This window comes from Sinocyclocheilus grahami, unplaced genomic scaffold (genome assembly GCF_001515645.1).
Source record: "Sinocyclocheilus grahami isolate Dianchi unplaced genomic scaffold, SAMN03320097.WGS_v1.1 scaffold1027.1, whole genome shotgun sequence".
Taxonomy (NCBI): domain Eukaryota; kingdom Metazoa; phylum Chordata; class Actinopteri; order Cypriniformes; family Cyprinidae; genus Sinocyclocheilus; species Sinocyclocheilus grahami.
Genome location: NW_015506206.1, coordinates 171,574 through 199,002, shown reverse-complemented (window position 1 = coordinate 199,002; position 27,429 = coordinate 171,574). Strand labels below are relative to the sequence as shown.

General features: G+C 36.0%; 1 protein-coding gene and 2 long non-coding RNA genes across 3 annotated transcripts in view; all 3 read left to right on the top strand.

The window, feature by feature from the left end:
* Positions 1–20,086, top strand: part of LOC107565782 (lethal(2) giant larvae protein homolog 2) — a 31,925-nt gene extending 11,839 nt beyond the window's left edge. Inside the window, exons 5-22 of the mRNA XM_016251057.1 lie at positions 199–314; positions 2,228–2,386; positions 2,685–2,847; positions 4,560–4,627; positions 5,578–5,731; positions 5,853–5,957; positions 8,058–8,350; positions 9,500–9,647; positions 9,825–9,975; positions 10,111–10,227; positions 10,687–10,853; positions 10,935–11,196; positions 12,127–12,289; positions 12,393–12,421; positions 15,910–15,957; positions 16,374–16,416; positions 16,511–16,572; positions 18,998–20,086. Coding sequence (XP_016106543.1) covers positions 199–314; positions 2,228–2,386; positions 2,685–2,847; positions 4,560–4,627; positions 5,578–5,731; positions 5,853–5,957; positions 8,058–8,350; positions 9,500–9,647; positions 9,825–9,975; positions 10,111–10,227; positions 10,687–10,853; positions 10,935–11,196; positions 12,127–12,289; positions 12,393–12,421; positions 15,910–15,957; positions 16,374–16,416; positions 16,511–16,572; positions 18,998–19,002 — 2,253 coding nt within the window. The 3' untranslated portion in view covers positions 19,003–20,086. The remainder of the gene's footprint in view (positions 1–198; positions 315–2,227; positions 2,387–2,684; positions 2,848–4,559; positions 4,628–5,577; positions 5,732–5,852; positions 5,958–8,057; positions 8,351–9,499; positions 9,648–9,824; positions 9,976–10,110; positions 10,228–10,686; positions 10,854–10,934; positions 11,197–12,126; positions 12,290–12,392; positions 12,422–15,909; positions 15,958–16,373; positions 16,417–16,510; positions 16,573–18,997) is intronic.
* Positions 20,087–24,181: 4,095 nt separating this feature from the next.
* Positions 24,182–24,623, top strand: LOC107565791 (uncharacterized). The gene is made up of 3 exons (XR_001606423.1): positions 24,182–24,236; positions 24,333–24,442; positions 24,559–24,623. It is a non-coding gene; the product is annotated as an uncharacterized lncRNA (long non-coding RNA).
* A 396-nt stretch (positions 24,624–25,019) lies between these two features.
* LOC107565790 (uncharacterized) lies at positions 25,020–25,461 on the top strand. Its single transcript, XR_001606422.1, has 3 exons — positions 25,020–25,074; positions 25,171–25,280; positions 25,397–25,461. It is a non-coding gene; the product is annotated as an uncharacterized lncRNA (long non-coding RNA).
* Positions 25,462–27,429: the final 1,968 nt, after the last annotated feature.

Here is a 27,429-nt window from a genome sequence, read left to right as displayed (position 1 = left end):
TATATATATATATATATATATATATATATATATATATATATATATAAATAATATCTATTGTGATATTAGTTTTTGGATAATCCACAGAGAATTAAATACATTTAATTATTTTCTTTTTAATTAGAAGAATAGATGAAGTGTTTTTTTTTTTTTTTTGTATTTTTTTAAAATTTGTGTTTATTTATTTATTTATTGCAGGTGGAGTTGGTAACATTATTGGATGACAACAGTCTGCACATGTGGACGCTTCGGGCCCATACCAGCATGTCCGAGTTGCTTGAGATAGGACGTTTCACTCTCTCTGGTCCACCTGGGTGAGTCAGGAACACACACCTACAGACTCACCTCAGTCTAATATTATCATGCTTGAAGATGTTTTTAACCTGCTGGGATGCTCATGCACTCACACCCAGCGAATGAGACATGAGCACTGACTCACACTGACCCAGACGTGACTGACTCACTTGTGCTATGAATCCATAGATGTACACATGCAGTCAGCTGACTTCCATGATTCAAAGTAGCATTTTTTGCAGCCTATGATGTCATATTCTCTCCTCCCATGAATACTTCTGTTATTATCCAGCAACAAGTGACAGGGTATTTTGGTCTCTTAAAGGGATACTCCACCCCAAAATGAAAATTTTGTCATTAATCACTTACCCCTATGTCGTTCCAAACCCGTAAAAGCTTTGTTCGTCTTCGGAACACAATTTAAGATATTTTGGATGAAAACCGGGGGGCTTGTGACTGTCCCATAGACTGCCAAGTAAAATACACTGTCAAGGTCCAGAAAAGTATGAAAAGCATCGTCAGAATAGTCCATCTGCCATCAGTGGTTCAACCGTAACGTTTTGAAGCGACGAGAATACTTTTTGTACACGAAGAAAACAAAAATAATGACTTTATTCAACAATTCCTGTCCTCTGTGTCTCTCCACATCACCGTAGCGCCATTTTGGAGAATATGAGCTGAACGCAAACTGCGTACGCTATACTGTGTCAGCTGCACCACAAAGATATGTTTTCTGCGTGTTTTTATGCTTTGATTTGAAAGAAAACAGCGCATCCGTGCAGCGCAGCTGACACAGAAGAGCGTACGCAGTTTGCATTCAGCAGATATTCTCTAAAATGGCGCTACGGTGATGTGGAGAGACACAGAGGACAGGAATTGTTGAATAAAGTCGTTAATTATGTTTTCTTCGTGTACAAAAAGTATTCTCGTCGCTTCATAATGTTACCGTTGGACCACTGATAGCAGATGGACTATTCTGACGATGCTTTTCATACTTTTCTGGACCTTGACAGTGTATTTTACTTGGCAGTCTATGGGACAGTCACAAGCCCCCCGGTTTTCATCCAAAATATCTTAAATTGTGTTCCGAAGACGAACAAAGCTTTTACGGGTTTGGAACGACATGGGGGTAAGTGATTAATGACAATTTTCATTTTGGGGTGGAGTATCCCTTTAAGCTGCATCCGAAATCGCATACACTCTGAGAATGTACTTCTAGTATGAATGTAATCCAGGTGTACTATATTCATCATGTTGTCATTGTCATGTGACCTACCAGCGTCAATTGCATGCAGAATTCTGTGAATACTGTGAATTCGTACATACCGTTTTTTTGCCCACTATATAGTATGGAAGTATGCAATTTCAGATGCAGTCTTGGATTTTATTTCTGTTTTGTCATGCTGGGTAGCCCTGCCCACAAAGAAATCTTATTGGTCTAATCACCCACTTCACATAGCAGCATATTAAACATCAGATATGTTCTGGTGGCGCCACATTTGTATGGAATTTGTAATCATAATTATTATACATTATATTGTCTTGTATTTATGCCTAAAAAGAATTATAATTAAATATTGTAAGAGATTCAAATATTTATATTTATAAAACATGAAACAGAATATTTTAATAAGATATTATAATTAAAATATTCTGTTTCATGTTTCAGTGTGTATTTGTATTGTAATTGGTTGATTATTGATAAAAATACATAGAAAAAAAGATTATAAAAATACTTTATATGCCTTATAAAGGCATGGGTAAAAACTTTAATAATGCATTATATCAAAAAAGTAAAAAAAACAATGTAGATAACCTAAAAATAAGCCAGCATACAGTTTTCATCCAGTGTCTAATATAAGTGGGGTAGTAATTAAAAAAAAAAAAATCACTAGTGTGATTTTGACCCGTTTATGATGTGAAACATTGACAGTGCCCCTCCCAGTGTGACGCGGGTCACTGCGGTTCTGGCACACTCATCGGGTGAGCTGCTGCTGCTGGGCACAGAGGGTGGACACGTGTTTGTTGTGGAAGTGCCAGGCTTCAGAGAGCTGGAGGAGAACAACATCAGCGTGGAGGATGTACAGAAAAGGTCAGACATCATGTTGATCTGAATTATGAATTCATGCCCAAAACACCTTTTACAAAATCTAGCAAAATACAAGGTTTGGTCACTTTACATATGAACACTATTTAAAGCCAAGAACTAAAAATTAACATATTTAATAGACTTATCCTCAGCTCTATAATCTCGTAATTAATTTTGTCTTTATACATACATTCTTTAAATAGTTTCAGTGGAATGGTATTATCCAAGAGTTTTGCATGCCTGAGACGACTGTTAAGTTATGCTTTGTGATCGCTGATCTGTTCACCGCTACTTTTTCCAGAATTCCAGAGGATTATGTTGGCCGCAGGAATCTGGAGTGTGTGGAGACTCTGCATGAGAACCCGCTCAACCCACGGCAGGTGCTGATCGGCTACACCCGAGGCCTGATGGTACTGTGGGATCTGGACCGGCAGCGTCCCATCCAACACTTCCTAGGCACACAGGTACCTTATACTTGCAGTGTTATCGCTTCTTTAATCAATTCAGTTCAATTCAATTCAAGTTTATTTGTATAGCGCTTTTCACGATACAATCGTTGCAAAGAAGCTTTGCAGAAAATTAAGTTTCTACAATATATTTAGTAGTAGCTTACCAGTGCGTTAATGTCATTTAATGTACGTATGGCAGAAATGTACAGAAAAATTAATTTAAGACGTAATCAAACAGACGATGAACACTATTAACAGCAATTATTATATATTGGAATCAAACTTATAGCAAAATTTGGTAGTTCTGTATGTTGTATCAGGTTTGGCATCATCTGAGGGGCTGGCATCATCTCTTCTCAGGTGTTCTGGATCCAGACTTACTTGAACAGACTTGAAGCTTGTGTAAATCCTAGTTACAGAAACAGAGAAACAGATAGAGACATAATTAGTGTAGCTGCTGTTCCAACCAAGCAAAATTGATTTGTTTAACCCAAGCTAAAGAATAATAATGTGCATTTGATCAGATATAACCACAGTACAAGATTATGAGATGCAAGAAAAATGTGGTAGTTCTGTATGTTGTTTCAGGGTTGGCATCATCTGAGGTCCTCTGAGGGGCTGGCATCATCTCTTCTCAGGTGTTCTGGATCCAGACTTACTTGAACAGACTTGAAGCTTGTGTAAATCCTAGTTACAGAAACAGAGAAACAGATAGAGACATAATTAGTGTAGCTGCTGTTCCAACCAAGCAAAATTGATTTGTTTTACGCAGGAGCTAACTCATTAAGGGCCTTATAGGTGAGTAATAATATTTTGTAACTGATACGGAACTTAATAGGTAGCCAGTGCAGAGACTGTAAAATTGGGCTAATATGATCATATTTTCTTGACCTCATAAGGACTCTAGCCGCTGCATTTTGGACTACCTGTAGCGTGTTTATTGAGGATGCAGGACAACCACCTAGCAGTGCATTACAATAGTCCAGTCTAGAGGTCATGAATGCAAGAACTAGCTTTTCTGCATCAGAAATAGGTAACATGTTTCGTAGCTTGGCAATGTTTCTAAGATGAAAGAATGCTGTTTTTGTAACATGGGGAAATATGATTTTAAAAAGACAAGTTGCTGTTTAATATAACACCCAGATTTTTTACTGTTTTTCTGCCTGTGTGACTAAATTTTGTGTGCGGTCTCACTGCCGCGACCACCGCGTTGTTCAACTCCCAAGCGCTGCCATTTCTGTTGCATATGAGAAACATCAAATGGCAACTCATTTGAACTGCACAGCGCTTAGAGTGTAGAGCCTGTTTTTTTATACTTGCCACGCTAGCAGGAGCAAGAAGGTGTGCGCAGCAAAAATGACGCGAATATTGAGCAAACATTGGATGGTTTTCACGCTAAAGTAGAATAAAAGACAGTTTCTTAAACCAGAGAAGGTGAACATGTTGGTATTCTTTTGGGGGGAAAAACATACAAGTACTGTCACCGGCAGCAAGTTAAGTTTTACTTTTCTTTTTGTTTTCATTTTGAAAAGCTTCTCTTTGCGGTTTACCTCACGTTATGCTATGGAGGCTCTCTTTTATTTATATATATATTTTTTTTTATTTGATTGCTGAGTGTTTGCTAAACGTTCTGTAATTTATTAGTCAGTCCATAGACGTCTTTAATCACTGACCTTGATTCTATTGAGCCATTCAATTCTTGATTTTGTAAATCTGTCTTTTTGTAGCCTTGGCCTATAAATGGAGGCCAGAATTTTGCCCCAGACCCTCCCCAGAGAGACTTGCTCCTGACAGGGTGAGTAGACCTGTGTGAGCGAATGCTATCGATCTTGGTGTGATCTCGCAGTCTTGAAATAACTGTAAAGTTTCAGACTGTAAAATATGGGAAGTTGTTCTGTTCATAATTATAAGCATGTGAAAATGAAGAACATACCCATGAGTAATAAATGGTTAAAAAAAAAAAATTTATACAGGCAATAAGCTTACTTCTGTATGATATTTTATTAAATATTAATTAGAAAAAAACACTCTTGTGCTCACCAAGGCTGCATTTTTAAAATAAAAAATACAGTAAAAACAGTAATATTGTATAATTTTTATTATTTAAAATAACTATGCAATATTTTTAAATGTAATTTATTTCTGTGATGGCAAAGCAAAATTTTCAGTGTCACATAATCCTTGAGTAATCATTCTAATATGCTGATTTTCTGCTCTGGAAAATTTTCTTATAATTATCAATGTTGAAAACAGCTGTTCTGCCTAATATTTTTGTGGCAACTGTGATTTTATATATATAAATGAGTAAAACAAAATAAAAAAATGTAGTTGAAAATTTGGTAAGCTTTTCTTTTAGACTGTGTCTGTTTTGAGCCACTCACATCACTTGCATCAGATAATAAAAACTGGAAAGTTCAGGTTTTTGTTCTTATTTTGCCTGTTGGATCATGAATATTTTAATTTCTAAAAGTTGAGTATTAGTCCAGTAATTCTAGTTCATTCCTTCAAAGCTAGTTGTTAGTAGCTTTGAAACAACTTTGGCAACCTGTTGGTACTTGGACCCTGTTTAAAATGTGTTTGCTCAATACAGCTGGGTTTTTCCTTTTCATGAAAATCATGTGAATAACAAGGAAAAATGTTGTTAAGACGCTGTAATGGTTTTGCATGTAGAGAATGAGGAACTGATGGTTAAAATGGATCTTACTTTTCACTTTAAATATTTTGTATCCATCTTTCTTTTGAAAGGCATGAAGATGGCACTGTGCGTTTCTGGGATGCCTCAGGGGTCTGTCTTTACCCCATGTACAAGCTCAGCACAGCGGGAGCCTTCCTCACAGACGCCGACCCAAATGACAACATGAACCAGGGCAGTGAGGGAGAGTGGCCTCCATTCCGCAAGGTCTGGTTTGACTGACACTTACTTGTACAAGTATTATCACTCACACTTCTAGTTAACACCGTTGTTTACTGATTTCCTCAGACATTTGATTTTGTGTATTTATTGTTTTTAAAAATATCAGGTGGGCTGCTTTGACCCATATAGCGATGACCCTCGGCTTGGCATTCAGAAGATCCACCTGTGTAAATACAGCGGATATCTCACAGTGGCTGGAACTGCAGGACAAGTACGTTTTAATGTGGGAGTTTAAGGGAAGACATACATCATTAAAGACCGCAATATTAAAATGTTACCTTTTGTTCAGTTGTTACATAAATTACTACATACGCAACAAGGCTGCATTTATCTGAGTAAGATGCAATAAAAACCGTAATAATGTGAAATTCTTACACTAAATATATTTTAACATTTTTTTATTTTAAAACATTTTAATTTTTAACAATTTATTCCTGTTACAGCAAAGCAGAATTTTCAGCATCATAACTCCAGTCTTCAGTTTAAAATTATCCTTCAAAAATCATTGTAATATGCCTATTTGGTGCTCAAGAAGGATTTAATCAATGTTAAAAACAGTAAATATTTTTGTGGAAACCGTAATTCCACCAAGATTAAGTTTTAGAAGATTCACATTTATTTAAAATCAAAATCTTTCATAAGATTACAAATGCCATTTTGGTCAATTTTGATCAATTGAAAGCATCCTTGCTGAATAAATCATTTTTTTGTGAAACATTGATTGTCGCTTATGGAGCTGTATGTCTATGAATTTATTCTCACTTGCTTGTGCTGAAGATCTGATCTCTTTTCCAGTACACCCAGTTCTCAGAATGTTTAGTGGCTGTTGATAATTAATCATTAGAGAGAACTTGACTAAAGCACTCTTGAGTTAATTGATTATTAACAGTCCACTTCACATTATGTCTGCCATTTGGAAATGAGCTTGGTGAAAAGCCACTCTTCAAGATCAGTGCTCTCCTGTTGTCCTTTGACTGAACTACTGAAATGTGAATGTTGCTGTAAGGACATGAATGTAGGGATGCACCGATCCGATACTCCGATACTTTCTTTTGGGTATCGGTCAGACGAGACCGATCCAAATCCGATATTGTGCGTATAGTATTCTGTTTTATTGTTAAGCCCCACAAAATGCACAAAAACATTATAAAGCACCATGAAGTTTTCGTGCACTATATTCCAAGTGTTCTGAAGCAGTTACATAGTTTAATGTGAGGTAGAGATGAATATTTAAGTCAAGTTCATGTAAACTCTTCTCTCCATTGCGGCTGTCTGTCATCCTCCATTCAGCATTCAAACTGCGTGCCGCGTTCTGTTATGGCAGTCAAGACAATTAAACTCTCTCCATGAGCGCAGTAACTGAAATTTAAAACTGTTAAAAGAAAAGGCTCAAACTGTCGCACAGATTTAATACACTACGCATCAATATCTCTTTTTTTCTTCGTGCTTTGAACTTTTCTATGCTGCGCTGTGACTGTTGCTTCAAGCGCATCATTCTGCGCACGGGATGCACATAAGCGCTCTGTGCCGCTCTGTATTGGAGCCTTTCGTATTATAATACTTTTGTACAATGAAAGATTATTAATAGCCTTTCTTGTTCTGTCCTATCTATCATATGTTGCTGCCTCCATTACTGTGCTATACATTTAAAAGAAATGTCTTTTAATTTTATAATTTATATTTATATGATTTTTTTTATTTACTTGTTTTTCATGATTTCATGATATTTTACAACAATACAAAGAGCAATGTGTAACATTTTACCAGATTCAGTCCTACACTTATTCACTTTTATTTGTTCCCCACTAAATAATGTTATTTCACTAAATGTTTAGATTTTATAAAATTGTGCACTCATGATTTTTCTAGAATAACTTTTGCTGCTGAATTATCCACTAGCCTAGTTTATAAGTATTTTTATTATGGATTATGATTATATATTTTTTCATGTATTTTTCTTTAAAATGAAGTTGTCTATATTTAGTAGATTGTGTTCAACACAAAAAACAGTGATGATCAGGTCAACACACTGAGGTATAGAAATTCTACATAGATTATAAAAAAAAAAACAGTGCTGTTATCGGATCGATATCGGTCGATACTCTGAATTTTTGGTATCGGATCAGAAAAAAAATGGTATCGGTGCATCCCTAGTATACCCTGAATGTAGCTGTAATGACAAAAAAAAATGTGTATACTCCATTTTACAGGTCTGGTGAGAGAATATGTTAGTACAGAAGTGAGATATTGCCGTTTAATTTTCATCTGCTTCTGTCAAAATGTATGAAATAAAATCCTTCCTCCCACTCAGATTCTGGTTTTGGAGCTGAATGATGAGGCTGCCGAGCAGACGGTCGAGGCTACAGTGGTGGACCTGCTGCAGGGTCAGGAGGGATTTCGCTGGAAGGGCCAGGCGCGTCTAGACGTGCGGGAGGAGCCAGTGCTGTTCCCTCCAGGCTTCCAGCCCTTCGCTCTAGTGCAGTGCCAGCCGCCCGCTGTGGTCACAGCAATCGCTCTGCATTCAGAGTGGAAAATGGTGGCCTTCGGTACCAGCCATGGCTTTGGTCTCTATGACTACCACCAGAGGAATAAAATCTTGGTCAAGTGAGAAGAATAACATTTTAAATAGTATTCCAGTTTTATTAGTTCAAAAGATCGATTTGTAACTATTAAAACAAGCAGACTTTCAGGGTATCACAAATTAACATGTACTTGAAACTTATGTTGTTTTATTTGGTTCAGACTGATGATGAGTGACAATACACTCATCACAATAGTCTAATTAAAGAAATGTTCCCTTCAAAAAGGGAAGTCTTTATTATAGCTACAGTGTTAGTCACCATGGTGTACTTTTATCATATGATATGAAAAATATGATATGTGGATAAAAAGTGGAAAAACAGCACCTAGTCTGATTCACTTATCATATGATAAACTGGCTTTTCATTAAAATAATTTAAATTAAAAAGGTAAAATGTTAAACCGTATTGTTTTATTTATATTTTTTTACGTGATATAATTCAAATGTAATGTTTTCCGCATTTAAAATAATAGAAAAGTAGTAGAAATTATAAAATGTTTTTTACCTAAAATTTAGACCGAATTGCACTACTGTACAAAAGTTTGTGTTCAGTAAGTTTTGTAAAAAAAAATTTTAAAGAAGTCTCTTCTGCCCACCAATGCTACATTTATTTGATCAAAACAGTAATATTTTTTAAATATTATAACAATTTAAAATAACAGTTTTCTCTTTTAATATATGTATAATATTTCTTATTATTATCAGTGAAAACTGCTTAATATTTTTGTGAATGCTAAAAAAAAAAAAAAATTCCCAGGTTTGATGAACAGAAGTTCAAAAGAACACCATTTATTTAAAATTGAAGTCTTTTGTAACATTATTGTCTTTTAATGTCACTTTTGATCATTTAAAAAAATTCTAAATTCTAAAAAAATCATACTCATGTATTTTAGAGTCTTGAAAATTACGACCTTTTGACTTGATATCCATCAATTTAAAAGAAAATGTACATTTTACTTACATTTTTAGTTTAATGTTGTAGCCACAATTCAAAATTGTCCATATTACAATTATTTTAAGCCTTTTATTTCTGAGCCCAAACTTTACTTTTAAATTGTTAGGATCAAGACTGTTAAGATTGTTTAAGATTATTACAAAGATAAATTCTATTAGTTGTGTTTTTTTCCTGCAGACTTTGAGCATGCTAATAGTTGTTTGCTGTCCATTTGCAGGTGCACCCTAAATCCCAGTGACCAGATGGCCTTGGAGGGGCCACTCTCACGCGTCAAGTCCATCAAGAAGTCCTTGAGACAGTCCTTCCGCAGGATTCGCCGCAGCCGGGTTTCCATGCGAAAACACCACACTAACAACGCAGCTAAGGTACATATCATCTCTCTTTTTCGCTAATGCTCCAGTTATTCACACGACAAATTAACTGAACATGACACTAGACATCATGCATGCTGTTATTTCAGCTGCGGTTAGCATTGCATAATTCAGAGTTGTTAAATGGGTGGTGACGGCTTGATAGTGAATATCTGTGCAATGTTTCTGCAGCTGCAAGAGATCAACAACAGGCTGGTGGCCGAAGCTCTGCAGGAGATGGAGCTGGCACCTGTACAGAGAAAGATTGAAGCCCGTTCCTCTGACGACTCCTTCACGGGCCTCGTCAGAACACTCTACTTTGCAGATACATTCGTTAGTGATAGTGAGTACCACAATGTTTCTAATCGTTAAATATTAAATATAGGGTTATGTTCCTTCCCATTATTCCTGCTGCATCCTCTCAGATGGCATGTGTGTGACTAGCAGAAGACCTTCATGATCTCTCTCTCTTTCTCAGGTTCTCACAGTACGCCCTCACTGTGGGCAGGAACCAATGGTGGAGCTGTTTTTGCGCATGTCCTCCGTGTCCCCTCATTGGAACGAAGGGCGGAGGATCCAGTGGTGGCTCATGCAGGTAAAAGGAAAATTATAATATATAAACAACATTTAATAAAAGCATTTCAGCTCCAAAGCAGATGGACAGAGACAAAGATTTTAATAAATCACTTAATAAATGTATTTATTGAACATTGGTTTCTTTATTAATAACATTGTTACTTGTGTTTGTAAGAGCAATAAACCACATTACGACTTTGTGTTAGTAATTTTACCACATTTAAGGGGGTTTTGACCATTCTGCTTCACCTAACAACATGGTAAAATTGCAGTAAAGTGTGAATTTTGGTCAGTACATAATGTATCATTTTTAGTGACTTTTCTGTTATTATTATAAGTGGAAAATATAAAAAATAAATTGAGTATGACTTGTATTGACACCAAAGTTTTGAACGGTAGTGTACACAAAACCCATAATATAAATAGTCGAATGTTTACATAAACAGATCTTGTATAGAAAGTGCTTCTCCATCACCAGCTAAAGAGATTCAGTTGATGCATCGTGCTCCAGTCGTTGGTTTGGTGGTCTTGGATGGCAAGGGTGCCCCTCTGCCCGAGCCTCTGGAGGTGGCCCATGATTTGGCGCGCAGTCCTGAAATGCACGGTTCTCATCACCTATTGGTTGTGTCAGAGGAGCAATTAAAGGTGAGAATTTACACCACACAACTTGTTCTACCTCCATTGCCAACATAGATTGTGTGTCTTACCACATTTGTGTGTGCACAGCTGTTTACGCTGCCTAAAGTGAGCAGTAAGTCAAAGCTGAAACTGACAGCGGTCGACGGCTCTCGTGTTCGCCGTGTGGGTGTCGCTTGGTTTGGCTCTCGGACCGATGAACAGTTGGAGAGCAGCCTGGTGGTGCTGACCAATCAGGGTGAGCTACACGTCATCTCTTTGCCTTCCATCAAAATGATGGTTCACTATCCTTGCATACGAAGAGAAGACGTCAGTGGAATCGCATCCTGTGTGTTCACCAAATATGGCCAAGGTAGGAAACGCTCACTTTTACACAGTGCATTTACATAAAGGGGTCATATGATGCGATTTCAAGTTTTCCTTTCTCTTTGGAGTGTTACAAACTGTTCGTGAATAGATAAGATCCCTAAAGTTGCAAAGACTAAAGTCTCAAACCCAAAGAGATATTCTTTATAAAAGTTAAGACTCATCCACACCCTCCTAAAACGCCTCGTTTAAACATGCCCCCACATGTCAGATTTGCATAACGCCGCCCAAATGTTCACACAAAGAAAGAAGGCGTAACTTTGATTCTCGCTGTAGTATTGTTGCCGCCGCCATATTGTGGACATATTTGGAAGGCCAAATACTTTGTTTGGCCTTCCAAAAGAGGACACAACTAGACATCTGTGGTTAAGTTGTATTTACAACACTGTTCCAGAACAGTTGAAACCAAATATTCAGATGTGAGCAACGCATTTTATGGAGGACTGTTTCCTGGGAGAGTAGCCACCGGTGTTCCAGTGAATTCAGTTCCCCTGTTTCCCCTTCGGCGCGCATGCTGACCTTATACAGTCTATGATGCTGACAAAAACACATTATTGGTTTTGTCTCGTCGTGCCGGGACACGACATCACAGTATGGTAGGGGCGTAACATTTCCGTCACACGCTTGAGGAATTCAGCTAATCACAACGCACTGGATAGCTGGCCAATCAGAGCACACCTCGCTTTTCAGAACGATGAGCTTTGTAAAAATCGATGTGTTTCAGAAAGGCGGGGCATAGAGGAGAATCAATAATGTACAGTATGTGGAAAATAATGTGTTTTTTTAACCTTAAACCTCATAAACACATTTCATTACACCAAATACACAAAATAAAGTTATTTTTAGCAACATCATATGACCCCTTTAAGGAAAAGCATGAATCTCCTCTGAAACTCTTTGTCTGGTTATCTTTTAGGATTTTATCTGATGTCCCCTTCTGAGTTTGAGCGGTTTTCTCTCTCCACCCGCTGGGTGGTGGAGCCTCGTTGTCTGGTTGAGGCTCCCCTCCAGATGAGGCCCAAGAACCCATCAAGTCCCATCCACAGGGACCAGCCGGATGGAGTACCTACTGAACACAGGTGTGTGTGTAGTAATAGTTCAGAATCCATTATTCCTTTCCTGTTGTTAAGGATTGACAAAAGTGTTTTTATATTGATGTTTGTTTGTTTTCTGTTTTTCTAGAAATTTCAAAAGGGAGAGTGAAGGATATGGTGAGATTCAGTGTGCTTTTTCCAAATCTGTGTGAATTGTGCAAACTAAGCATCCAATACTAAAAAAACGCATGTTCTTAGTGCTTTGATGAATGCTTCCCCATGTTATTTTCAGAAGTCACTCATGCAAAAAACTTTAGTCTGTACTTACGGACACAATCCGTAATTGATGAACCAATGCCACAATAATACTTGGAATTTTGTTAAAAACAAAAGTTATATATATTAAGAGGCATATTATTAGCCCCAAAAACATACTGGTATTATACATTATAATTAGTGCTGTCAAACGATTAATAGCATCCAAAATAAAACTTTGTTTACATGATATATGGGTGGGTGGGTGGGTGTATGTGTGTGTGTGTGTGTGTGAGAACTTGTGTGTATATTTATGTATATATAAATACACATGCATGCATGTGTATATATATTTAAGAAAAATATAATATACTTATATATAAAATATTTATATTTATATATAATATACATTATATATATATATATAAATATAAATATTTTTTAAAAATATACATGCATGCGTGTTTTTATATATACATAAATATACACAGTATACACACATATATTGTGTAAACAAAAACTTTTATTTTGGATGTGATTAATTGTTTGACAGCACTAATTATAATACAGCCTTCAAGTGAACTCGTAATTTTGAGTTTTGCGCTTGTGATTAGACAAACTGCAACTGACCAATCACAATCAAGTATTCTAAATTTAGAAGTTGATTAGGTGTACTGGAAGGAATAATAATAATAATAATAATGTGAAGACAATTATTCAGTATTCAGTAATATTATAGATTTAACTGCACTGACACTATTGGATGAGAATACATTTGAACTGAATTGAGCTGGATATTGACAACTTTGCAACATTAACACTGTAATTGAACTGAACTAAATTTAAAAAAAAAACTTGAGCTTAATAATGACACTATTTCCTTTTGTAGAGCTGCTTTACAGCTGAAATTGAATGTTGTAAAATTTATTATTTTACAACATTAACACTTTTTTCGGTTTATTAATGTGAGGCTGCTTTGAACTATTTGTATTGCAAAAAGCGCTATATAAATAAATGCGACTTAGTAACTCTTTTCAGTGCAATTACAATGAATGGGGACTGAAGATTTTAAAAGGCTTCAAAAAGGTTGCAAAAGTATCATAAAAGTAGTTCATATTACTTGTCCACCATATTACAGGTTCCTCAAGTCATTCAATGGCTTTCTGTAAGCAACAGGCTTAAAGTTAGTCAGTGATAATTTTCACCTTTAGAGGGCTGTGAACCATTGCGACTGGATTGTTGAATCAGTAAGTTGAACTCGAGAATGGGATCAGTCCGGTTTGTGAACAATTCATTCAGACAAGTTTTGTGAATTGAATCAACTGCGATTCATTAAAAAGATCTGACTCAAAAGAATGATTTGTTCAAAGTATCGCTGCTTCTCTCATGAACGCTCATGAACTTACCAAAGAGAGCTATAGGGCAGATGTCAGTCTTTTCATTTCTGCCTGTTTTTCACACAAAAGTTATTGTATTATTTAAGAAGACTTGTATAGCGCAAAAGTCATGTGAACCACTTTTATGATATGTTTATAGTGGTGTTTTTTGTCATTTTGGAGCCAGTTCTCATTCACCTTTATTACATATAAAAAACAGCAGCCAGAATATTTCAAAAAAATTAACTTTTTTCCACAGAAGGAAGTCAGTGAAACGACATGTGGGCAAGTAAATAATGAAATTGTGTGTGTGTGTGTGTGTGTGTGTGTGAGAACTTGTGTGTATATTTATGTATATATAAATACACATGCATGCATGTGTATATATATTTAAGAAAAATATAATATACTTATATATAAAATATTTATATTTATATATAATATACATTATATATATATATATAAATATAAATATTTTTTAAAAATATACATGCATGCGTGTTTTTATATATACATAAATATACACAGTATACACACATATATTGTGTAAACAAAAACTTTTATTTTGGATGTGATTAATTGTTTGACAGCACTAATTATAATACAGCCTTCAAGTGAACTCGTAATTTTGAGTTTTGCGCTTGTGATTAGACAAACTGCAACTGACCAATCACAATCAAGTATTCTAAATTTAGAAGTTGATTAGGTGTACTGGAAGGCAGTGTGTCATTATATTATATTAATATTAATTTATATGTTAATTTTGTGGCCAATTGTTGTTATTGTTAAAGGGGTCATATGATGCTTTTTTAAAGATTATTATTTTGTGTATTTGGTGTAACAGAATATGTTGACATGCTTTAATATTCAAAAAACACATTATTTTTCAAAAACTGTACATTATTGTAGGTCCTCTATGCCCCGCCTCTCTCAAACGCTTCGTTTTCTACAAAGTCCCTCGCTCTCTCTCTCGCTCTCTCTCGCGCTCTCTCTCGCTCTCTCTCTCTCTCTCGCTCGCGAACACACTCACACACGATGTGCAAAACTCAGCATTTGAACAGTCAGTAGCAAATACTTAAACTAATAACAAAACAGTAGCTGATTCAGAAGCACCAGATTGTCATAGCAAAGTCAGAATTACCTCCTCTCCTAGGTTCACGAAACGGTCGTCCATAAAATGCATTGCTGTTCTGTTGTAAGTCATCTTAAAGATTCCTAAATGCATCTACTTTCGGAAGGCCAAATAAAGTGCTTTTGCTTTCGCCTAGAAACACACAGCGTCTCCCTGACATGCTGCATCAACACTAACTGCGGTTACTGAAACCACGCCTTCTTTCTTTGCGTGAACATTTGGGCCGCATTATGCTAATATTTCCACATAGTGAGGTAGGTATGTGGGGGCGTGTTAGAACGAGCCGTTTTAGGGGGGCGTGGCAGTGTCTTTGATAAAGAATCTCTCTTTGGTTTTGAGACTTTAGTCTTTGCAACTTCAGGGATCTTATCTATGCACAATCAGCTTGTAACACTCCAAAGAGAAAGGAAATCTTGAAATCGCATCATATGACCCCTTTAACTAAAACGATCAAAAACGTGTTTTGTTAATTGAAATAATTTATAAATGTAACATTTTAAACGAAAATAAACTAAAATTGAATATTTTTTTTAAAATGACGAAACAAAAAATGACCAAAAAATAATTTAAATTGAAAATAAAATGAAAGCACGAAATATAAAAATAAAAGCGAATTCAAAATTAATCAATACTATTATAGTACATAAACTAAATACTAAAATTCATTTAAAAGCTAAGAAAAATTAAACAAATCACTTAATTAAACTAAGATTAAATGGAGAAAAATATTCAAATAAAACCTTAATTCAAAATATTAATAAATACTGTTATAGTCTATACATAATACTAAGATAATACTGTTGTGGCTTGCCAGTTGCATCAATTATGAATTGTATTCATAACTCCTCCTCAGAGTGTTTGCAAGCTTTTGCCTGACTGATCAATGTGCTTGTGTGTTCCAGAGAGTTCTGCTAGACAAGTAATGGAGCATGCTTTGCTCAACGATGAGAGTGAGTACATGAGGATCAGCAGTTAGACAGCATATTACGGAGTAGTTTAGAAGTAAAGTAAGAGCAGTAGAGCAGTATCAGATTGTTTGTATATCTGCTTGCTGTGGATGTGTGACATGCAGATGACATGCAAATGGCTTAAAACAATAATCTAAACATGCTGTATGTTTTCAGTTATCTGTGCAGTCATGTGTGCATGATCTGTAACACTCCCATTTGCCTGCACAATAATATTGTTGTATTAAGATCTGTGAAAAAGTCTTGATTTGTTGTTTATAAACAGAAGAACTAGATTTGGGGTATTTGAGCAGTTCCACTGAGGGCGCTGTTTGCTGGACTAGTTTTTATAGTGTCTAAATATAATTTGTGGGAAAGTCTTTGTGTATTTGTTTGATTCACATCTTGCTTTAATGCAGGAGTGCTTCAGGAGATCCAGAAGTCTCTAGAAGGAGATCAAACGTAAGAAGGTTTAATTTAATGTAGATCCTATTACTTTATTAATATGCATTAATACCCGTACGGTTTGAATAATCTGCCAATTGTTTGTTTAAAGGACGTTCCTAGAAAACAATCTGAAGACAAAGCCAAAAGCAGGCAATGTGCTAAGCAATGGAGGTAATTATTTATTTTCTGTTCCTGATTAGCATAAATTGGTATTCTGCATTTTAATAATAATATTGTAACCAGCAAGTATTTGAGAGAACAGTGCTAAAACGGCCTTCTTTGAAACTCGATGATCAGTGTTTGAAATGCAGATCTTCCTGTATGTCTTCCGGCGCAGTAGTGTGTTATGTAAGCACTCCAAATGTTTGGAGCTGCTCTGAGTGCTGATCACTTAAAGGGGTCCTATTATGCTCTTTTACAAAGTCTTGATTTTGTTTTGGGGGGGTACTAGAAGAGGCTTTCATACTAGGTTTTTTGAAAAACACATAATTTTTCACATATTTGACATTATTACAACACCTCTCTCCCCAGTCTGGCATGAACAGTTCGAATAGTTCCTGTATCAAATGAAGGCCCGCCTTCTGAAATACGAAATGTGCTGTGATTGGTTAGCTGGGCCAGTGTGTGTTGTGATTGGCAGCACTCGGCGCCTGGTCGGGAAATGTCATTCTCCTTACCATACTGTCTCCTTACCACTGCAAGCTTCAGTGTAAATATTGCGTCAAAATCAAATCAATTTGAGCGCGATTTTAAACCCGGATGATTGTAACCACTCTAATTTCGTCTCCCTTTGGAAAGCTAGCATGTCTCCGACATAGTGATAGCACTCGTTGCCTTCTCTAGTGCAGCTCAACCAGGTCTCGTCCCATTCGTTGGTATTTATGATATCACAAACCCCTGAAAATATGCGTTGTAGTCCAAACGAGTCGTTCGTTGTCGTTTTTGAAAAGTGATTTCTGTTAAATAAAATATCTCCTTTTGACTTTGAGCTTTGTAATTTTGCAGATCTTTTTTATGCTCAAACAGCAACATTTCAGACTAACTAAAGTTGAAAAATTGAAAAATCATAATAGGACCCCTTTAAAAGAGGTTCGGGTTTGGCATATTATGCATTATAAAATAAAATAAAAATGTGCTCTATGTTAACTTTTTTTAAATATTTAAATGATTCCAAATTTCTTTGGTTGGAACCAGGTCATTATCACATGCAAAGAAAAATTATTATTTTTAGTACTGTCTTTATTTATTGTTTATTATTGTAACTGTCTCTAAGAAAAACTCAAAGGAATGTTCTAATCTCCCGTCTTTAAAAAATAATATTTGTGTCAATAAAATAATAATACTTTGCATATGATAGTAATTTAATAATTGAATATAAGATTTGGATTACATGATGCATAAAAGATTGGGTTACATAACCTACAGTGTGAATGTAAAATTGTCTAAAAAATATTTTTAAAGTCCGAGTAGATGAGAATGTTTATCAAGATATCACTAGATTTTCTCGTAGAGACCGCAATAATAAAAATAATAATAATAGTTAATAAATGCAACTCATCTTGTAAAATTATTTTGGTCTCAGTTCACTCTATTTATTTGTTTGTTTACGTATGTAATATTCAGGAAAGCTGGGTTACATTAGTGTGAATGTAAATGGGATGATACTGAAAAGAGAATTTGATAGCTAAGAAAAATGATATTTAAAATATTATTGTTGATGTTTATAGTCTTGTTAATGGTATCCTACCATGTGCATAAATGTATGAGAAAATCATTTTCTATTTGTTTAAGTGAATAAATTACTTTGTGCACTACACTTGGAATTGACACATGACATGTCATAATTATTTCTAATACTTCATCAGCCAAAATGTAACAAGTTATATGTTCATTTAGCCTCTTTGCTTGCTGATGTGTCCACAGATTGAGATTTTCAGTTCACTCTATTTATTTGTTTGTTTACGTATGTAATATTCAGGAAAGCTGGGTTACATTAGTGTGAATGTAAATGGGATGATACTGAAAAGAGAATTTGATAGCTAAGAAAAATGATATTTAAAATATTATTGTTGATGTTTATAGTCTTGTTAATGGTATTCTACCATGTGCATAAATGTATGAGAAAATCATTTTCTATTTGTTTAAGTGAATAAATTACTTTGTGCACTACACTTGGAATTGACACATGACATGTCATAATTATTTATACATATAATTATTACTTCATCAGCCAAAATGAATTATTTTGGTCTCAGTTCACTCTATTTATTTGTTTGTTTACGTATGTAATATTCAGGAAAGCTGGGTTACATTAGTGTGAATGTAAATGGGATGATACTGAAAAGAGAATTTGATAGCTAAGAAAAATGATATTTAAAATATTATTGTTGATGTTTATAGTCTTGTTAATGGTATCCTACCATGTGCATAAATGTATGAGAAAATCATTTTCTATTTGTTTAAGTGAATAAATTACTTTGTGCACTACACTTGGAATTGACACATGACATGTCATAATTATTTCTAATACTTCATCAGCCAAAATGTAACAAGTTATATGTTCATTTAGCCTCTTTGCTTGCTGCTGTGTCCACAGATTGAGCTTTTAATTCCCAGTGCCTGAACGATTCTGGATGCGCTCTTCATTCCAGACTTGCTTACGATCTGAACACTACTGCTAGAACCACTACTGAACCATGAGAAAGCCTTGCCCTGGAGAGCGAAACCTCCCACTCAAGAGCTTCTACACCCAGAGAGAGGAGAGCGAGGGACCACCACCTGTGCCTGCTAAGACCAAACACTGTATCTCCACTAAATCCATTACATGCTGACTAACCGCCATCCACACCACCTGCGTCTGCGTCTGCGCAGTTCACTGCAGCAACCCGAGCAAATGCAGTGGCGTTTGGTTTGAAAGACTGGCAATTAAGACAGTTTTGTTTTTAACTTAATTTCAAATGCATGATTTTTCTTTTCTACCAGATTGAGGACCTCAGAATTTGCATAGATGGTGTATTATAGGTGGATAAAGACGCCATTAGCTGTTGCTGACGAATTAGGGTTGGACGACAAGGTGACGTTAGCACCAGATGCTAATAAACCACATCCACATTTAAAACCCTACGGCGTATTCCACAACAAGTAGTGTTGCCTTTCCCCGTCCACACCAATGAGAACAGTGGCTAGATAAAAGTTCTTATAGGTACTTGTACACTACTGTGTAGTTCATATGCTGTAGTTTCTAGGGTGTACAGCTTTCTGAGGGGCTTGGTCTTTATTTTGTTTTTTTTATGTAAAACATTTTTATGCCAATAATGATGATGTAATTTTAAAATATTGTAGTCAAATGTTTTAATATATGTGTATATGAAAATCCGTACCTGTTTTGAACGCTGGGTTCCTTTTACGGAGGGCTGTATTTTCTGATCTAAGGAAATATTTTGGTACTGTCTCCTGAAATGCTTTTAGCGTTTTCTTTGGGGGGGGTCTAGAATATATTTTTGTAGAATTATACATGATTATGTATGAGAACACTAATTATTATGCTTTGTATCGCCACACTACAGTCTTCTCAGTAAAACATTTTCACACAAACCGTCCTTTTCTGCATTTTTGAGTATTGATATGGGAAGACTGATATGATGTAGGTTGGGCAAAAGTGTAAAAAGTATTGTGAAGACAAAAATATATATATTGATAGGGGGGGGGGGTCTACATCGATAACACCTAGAATTCTGTGCTTGTCACTTGACTCATTAAGTGGGGATAGGAAATTTGATTAACTCAATATTTGTAGCTCAGGAGACTTTGAAGGTTTTTAATCTAGCAGTAATACATTAACTTATTTATAGAGCATCTTCATACAAATAGTAACTTGAAATGCTTTAGAAACAAGTGAAAAGAGTAAAACCCTTAACTGTGGTTTAGAAACAATATGAGATTTTTTTTTTTTAGTTTGACTAAACTAAAAAAAGTGAGTTTTTACAATAATTTAGAAGTGTGATAGCTATGTTGTGTCTATATATATATATATTTTTTTTTATGTGATTCTTGTAATTAGTATTGGTATGAATGAAATGAGAATGTAATGTGCAGCGATATGCATTACAATAATTGCCCAGTTATGCTGTCTTTGTTTTATGTTAGTAATTGCATAAGTTTGAAATGGGCCTAAAATTGCTTAGCATGGCGTATTGGGCAATTATTGTAAATAATAAACAAGATATACATTTGAACTCTGTATATTTAAAAAAAAGTTAAATTATATCAAAGTAGTGATTAAGTTATTTTATGTTCACGTACATTCAATACTAAATTTGTTCAGTTCGTAATTGAATTAATATTTTTTCAAGAAAGGAGCGAAAGAATTATGACTATATGCATGACTCTTTTTTTATTTTTCTAAGTGAACCATAACTGTACGTCTGTCTAGTCAATTTATGGCTACTTATAAGAGGTTTGGAGCCTTTGAAAATATTTGAAAAGAAATCTCTCTCTGGTCAGATCAATTGTCATACAGACTCAGCCAAGATTTTTGATCATCTATTATTGAGAGATGCTTTGTTCCCTAATCGCAGTAGCTGAAATGTTTTGCCTGCATGATATTGGACACCATCTCTAAAAGAATTCTGGAGAATAGCCGTTTACACTATTGTGTCACACAGCACAAGCAAGAGAATAAATAAATATAATTCTTGTAATAGCATGGTCTAGCTTCTAAATGTAAGATTCAAATTAAAAACAACTGTCAGATAATAATACTACAATTGGTGGCTGACTAAATACTTTTTTGCCCCACTGTAATTCTCTACAATGGGCAATATTAATAACAAATTGGTTTAAGGACAGGGCAAAAAAGAAAGAAAGAAAAGGTTATCAGATTTATTTTTTGTGCGTACTGTATTTTACTTATAAAAAAAAACTTAGCAAATTTACTTCATTTGAAACTTAAGTATTTAATAATTATAAATGACCTTGCACTTTATCCATACAGATGCACTTTCTGTTTTTAACATAAAACTTTCAGTATTTGGTTTCATCCTGATATATAGGTTATTGTTTGTCTAGTGTTATTAAAAAGTTTTGTGTGTGTGTGTTTGTGTTTTAATTCGGCATTCTAGTATAGACCTTTTTTATGATGGAGAAAGAAAACCACAGACTTTTCTGAAAAGTTTTAGAAGGAATGTCTGCTGGAATTTCTTTGTAAGCATGTGAGCACCTGTCAGTGTCTTTCTCCTGCTCTCTCATGTATCAACACCTTTTGTCACCCCTGCAGTGAAGCCTCTCACCTTTCCACCATCTGTTCAGCAGCTGCCGATATGAATGGGTGCATAACTATATGGTGTACCCTCAGATAAATTATTCACCACAGCCCTTGAATGCCTGTGCATGTGTGTGTGTATTTGTGTCAGAAAGACTCTAGTGTTTGAGTCCGGTCACAGGATTAATCCATGGAGTGTTTGGGACTATCAGAAAAACTCTCGAGACCCCCTCAATGCCTCATATGTACCTGAGAAGACGGGTGAGTCCTTCAGTGTTACACTGATGCAGTAAAGTTTTTTTTAAATATGTTTGATTTACGTGGTATTTGCATACTTGTGTGTATTATGTTATGTTACAAATTAAACGGTGCTTGATCTATCTATATATAAAGTCAAAATCTCTGATCCAACCAGCATTATTGAGAGTGCTGAGCTAAATGCCTGAAACCCAGTCCTAATGGTGACAATTAGGTCAGGTACACCTTGCACTTCAGTTGAAAGACATGACATATGATCTCTACCCATGGTAGTTTAGGTTGCTGATATGCATCAGTTTCACTAGACCTGCACAAAGGTAAAAAATTAGCGAAAGTTTTGCAGACAGATGGATTTGTATTGAATAATTTCGTGCTACATCTTTTTGTGGTCTTTTAATCTTTGAAAATGTTTTATTATTCTTAGGTCATCAAAGAAATGTCCTGGCATTGGAGGAAAAGTCGGAAACAGGACCTGTGAGGTTACTTTGACCTAGAATCATGCCTCAAGTCAAATCCCCTTCCAGGGCTCGAGGAGGGAAGCAGAAAGCGGTGACAAGAAAGACAGACAAAAAAGACTAAATTCCCCCCAAAAAAGGAGGAAAAACAGAATCTCAAATACTCTCAAATAATAATGAAAGTGAGAAAGGAAAAGGTGATACATTTGTTAAGAAGGAAGAGATAGCTGGGAAAGGTAAGAACAAAAAAGAGAAGAAAACTGGGAACAGTGACCAAACCGAGGAACCGCCAGATGAAGAGATAGAGACCTCTGGGCAAATAGCCAAAGCAAGAAAGCAAAATGGCAAAGTCTTACCTGCTAAGGGGACTAACTTACCAGCTGTCAAATCAAAACCTGACCAGAAAAACAATCCAGCCAAAACTCCTGCAAAAGTTGCGAGAAGGAGAGGTGCTAAAGTAGTAGACACCGAAGAGGACGAATCGGAGACCGAGAAAGCAGAGAGCTCAGAACAAGAGAGTGATGAAGAAGGAAAGGATGACAAGGAGGGGTCAGATTGCGTGGAGAACACCGCTGAGACCGACGCAAGTGTATTAATTGGTGAAGAAGAACTGTCAGATGTAGGCAAAGAAACAGAAGGGGAGGAAGAAGACGATGTAGGGGAAAAAACAGGAGAGGAGAAGAAAAGTGAGAGAAAGGACAATCCCGATGTGCCTGCTGAAAGCAGAATCAAAGAAGAACCCGAGAAGGAACCTGTTAGCAGTGCAGAAGAAGACGACTCTGAGGAGGTACTGAGTGATACGGGGCAAGGAAAACCAGGACCGCTAAACCTGACAGTTCACCTCCAGGGGCAGAAAAAGATGTTAAAATCTAAGATACTACAAAAGAAGGGGCCTTCTAGAGGAGAGGAGCCTAAAGACGATTCTGTGCCCTCAAAAGGAGTTCATATTAATGGAATGGCTCTCTACAAAGGTGGCGCTACTAAAGGTAAGTCTCAAATTCTACAGTTGGCAAGTAAAACAAAGACAATGAGCAAGACACAGGAAGATCAGGCAGCACCCCCAACAAAAGGTCCCAAAAGTCTTCTGAACAGACAGTCTCGTATGCTGATTTCAATGAAAGGTAAAGGAAAGAATGATAAAAGCAAGAACGCCAAAGAGCAACCTCCAGAAGACAGCGAAGATGCTGTTGAAGAGCCAAATCAAGATTCATGTGAGAAAATAGTAGTGGACGCAGTTAAGCATGAGCCTGAAGAAGAGATCCCCTCAAAGTCAACAGAGCGTTTATTGGCCCGCACATAATTCCAGTCCATAATGGCAGAGGCCCATGGGAATCTGAAGATCCAACCCAAAATATGCTAGAGGAGAGACTTAACAGCACGCAGGTATGGCATATGCAGAATAATTTGCTGTTGAACTCTTTTTCAATTATGCAGGTAACCTTATTGACATCTACAATGCTTATTGTTTAATTCGAAACAGGAAGCTGGGAAATAGTGTTGTGTTATCCACATGTCTGCCCACTGGGGGCTCTCAGTGACAGCTCTGCTCTGCTTCCTTTACTTTGTGTCTCAGGTAATGATGCCAGGAAGCAGCCAAGCTGTGGAGGTGGATGAGGTGGAAGATTTGGCACAGCTGGAGTGAGTGATCGCAGCAATCACCTGATGTACACTTCCTTGTGTAGACTGTCAAAAGCCACACTAAAAAGTGAATTATATGAACAAAACATTAACTGGCACATCAGATGGCATGCTGAGTTTGTCTGAATTGTTTTGAAACAAAGTATGCATCTTATTTCAGAGAGGTGTGTGAGAGTTCTGTTCTGCTGAATTTGAAGAAGCGGTTTCATCGGGATTCAATTTATGTATGCATTACCTTTTCCAGACAATCAAATGTGATCTTCTCTCTGACATTCAGTTGTCTTTTTAACCTTATTAAAACGGTTTATTAAAACCAATAGACGTATATTGGTGATATGCTCCTGTCCATCAACCCCTTCAAGCCTCTCAGCATCTACACTGAGGATCTGAGACAGCAGTACCAGGGTAAAGAGAAGCACAATAATCCACCGTGAGTACTTTCACTTATGAGAATTTAAGCAGTGTTTGGCAGTAAGCAATTTTTTTTTTTTTTTTGAGAAGTGTTTAACTGTCATGTTGAAAGATTGATTTTCATTGTCCCTGTAGTCATATACAGTATATGCCACAGCAGATGCTGCCTTTTGCCAATCTCAGAATACCACCCAAGAGCACTGCATCATCATAAAGTGAGGAGGATTATGGGCATGTTTCATATGCATATACACTATACGTATGCGTTACACATATACGTTTGCATATACATACATAAACACACATCTATGAATCCATATTCATAGAGACATACAGTACACATACATATACAGTTGTGCTCATAAATTGACATGCCCCTTGCAGAATATGCAAAGGTGGATGAGGTGGAAGATTTGGCACAGCTGGAGTGAGTGATCGCAGCAATCACCTGATGTACACTTCCTTGTGTAGACTGTCAAAAGCCACACTAAAAAGTGAATTATATGAACAAAACATTAACTGGCACATCAGATGGCATGCTGAGTTTGTCTGAATTGTTTTGAAACAAAGTATGCATCTTATTTCAGAGAGGTGTGTGAGAGTTCTGTTCTGCTGAATTTGAAGAAGCGGTTTCATCGGGATTCAATTTATGTATGCATTACCTTTTCCAGACAATCAAATGTGATCTTCTCTCTGACATTCAGTTGTCTTTTTAACCTTATTAAAACGGTTTATTAAAACCAATAGACGTATATTGGTGATATGCTCCTGTCCATCAACCCCTTCAAGCCTCTCAGCATCTACACTGAGGATCTGAGACAGCAGTACCAGGGTAAAGAGAAGCACAATAATCCACCGTGAGTACTTTCACTTATGAGAATTTAAGCAGTGTTTGGCAGTAAGCAATTTTTTTTTTTTTTTTGAGAAGTGTTTAACTGTCATGTTGAAAGATTGATTTTCATTGTCCCTGTAGTCATATACAGTATATGCCACAGCAGATGCTGCCTTTTGCCAATCTCAGAATACCACCCAAGAGCACTGCATCATCATAAAGTGAGGAGGATTATGGGCATGTTTCATATGCATATACACTATACGTATGCGTTACACATATACGTTTGCATATACATACATAAACACACATCTATGAATCCATATTCATAGAGACATACAGTACACATACATATACAGTTGTGCTCATAAATTGACATGCCCCTTGCAGAATATGCAAAATGTTAATAATTTAAAAAAATAAGAGGGATCATGAAAATTGCATGTTATTGTTTATTTAATACTAAAGTTTACATACCCTTGAATCTTAATACTGTGTGTCGTTTCCTGGATGATCCACAACTGCCTTTCTGTTTTGTGATAGTTGTTCATGAGTCCTTCGTTGGTCCTGAGCAGTTCAGAAAAATCCTCCAGCTCCTGCATATTCTTTGGTTTTCCAAACATTTTCTGCATATTTGAACCCTTTCCAACAGTGACTGTATGATTTTGAGATCCATCTTTTCACATGGAGGACAGTTGGGGGACTCATACATAACTATTATATAAGGTGAAAACATTTAGTGATACTCAAGAAGGCAACACAATGCATTAAGAGTTGGGGGTGTAAACTTTTTGAATTGGATGATCAGGGTATATTGTACTTATTTGGACTTCTGGGAAACATTTAAGTATTTATGTAGCTTCTTAAGTGCAGTACCAAATGAAAAAAATATGATATGGGGATATAATATGGGGATATAAACAAAATAAGAAAAATTTACACATCAACATCCTGTTACAGTCATACATACTCATACAGTCACTGTTGGAAAGGGTTCAAATATGCAGAAGATGCTGGAAAACCAAAGATTATGCAGGAGAGTGGAGGATTTTTCTAAAGAACAGCAGGCAGTTGAACTGCTCAGAACCAACAAGGGATGCATGAACAACTATCACAACACAGAAAAACAGTCGTGGATCATCCAGGAAACAACACAGATTATTAAGATTCAAGGGTACGTAAACTTTTGAATGAGATCATTTTTATAAAATCAGTTATTATTTTGTCTTGTGGAGAATATATAAACATCTGTGAAATGTGAAATAGCTTAAGGAAAGTATTAAATAAACAATAACATGCAATTTTCACGATCCCTCTTATTTTGTTAAAATTATTAACATTTAGCATATTCTGCAAGTGGCATGCAAATTTATGAGCACAACTGTATAATGACTGTACATAATCCATTACATGTATATATACACACATATTCCTACAGTGTATATTATACATTGGAATGAATGTGAATGTCTCAACAGTGGACAAAGTGGATCAGGCAAGACCTGAGTCCATTACCTGAGTTCCATGTATCAAGGCAGAAATGATAAATTACGTCAGGTAAATCAATTTATCAAGACATAAGGAAAATTAAGACATAATCGCACAACTCAAAAAGATAATCTCCCTCTCATCAGCCAATGGATGTTTTACCCATTCTTGAGAGCTTTGGTAATGCCAAGACCATACTGAACAACAACTCTAGCCGATTTGGAAAGTACCTGCACATCCACATATGCCAGTAAGTGTACTGCATGTTGATTTAAGGGGTAGTGAACATTAAATGAACATGATATGATCTCCCTTTATTTATTTTTTTAGTGGTGTTGTTGTTATCTAATATCTCCTTGAAAAATCAAGAATCGTCTTCCAGGTTAGATGTTTATTCATTAACTTGCACCTTAGTACACCTGCAAGCAATTAAATTAAACTATGTTCCTTTAGGCTAAGGAGGAGAGAAACTACCATGTGTTTTATGAACTGTTGGCACAAGCAGGATCTTTACCTGCAAGGAGCTGAAACGTACTTCTACCTCAACCAGGTAAAAGAAGAGCCCCATTAGTTTATGATATTTGTCTAATATTTCTAATATTTATCTTTTAAATGCTTTTAAGGGCAGGGCTTGTGACCTACAAGGGAAGCATGACAAGCAAGACTTCCTGCTTTTGGTCCACTGC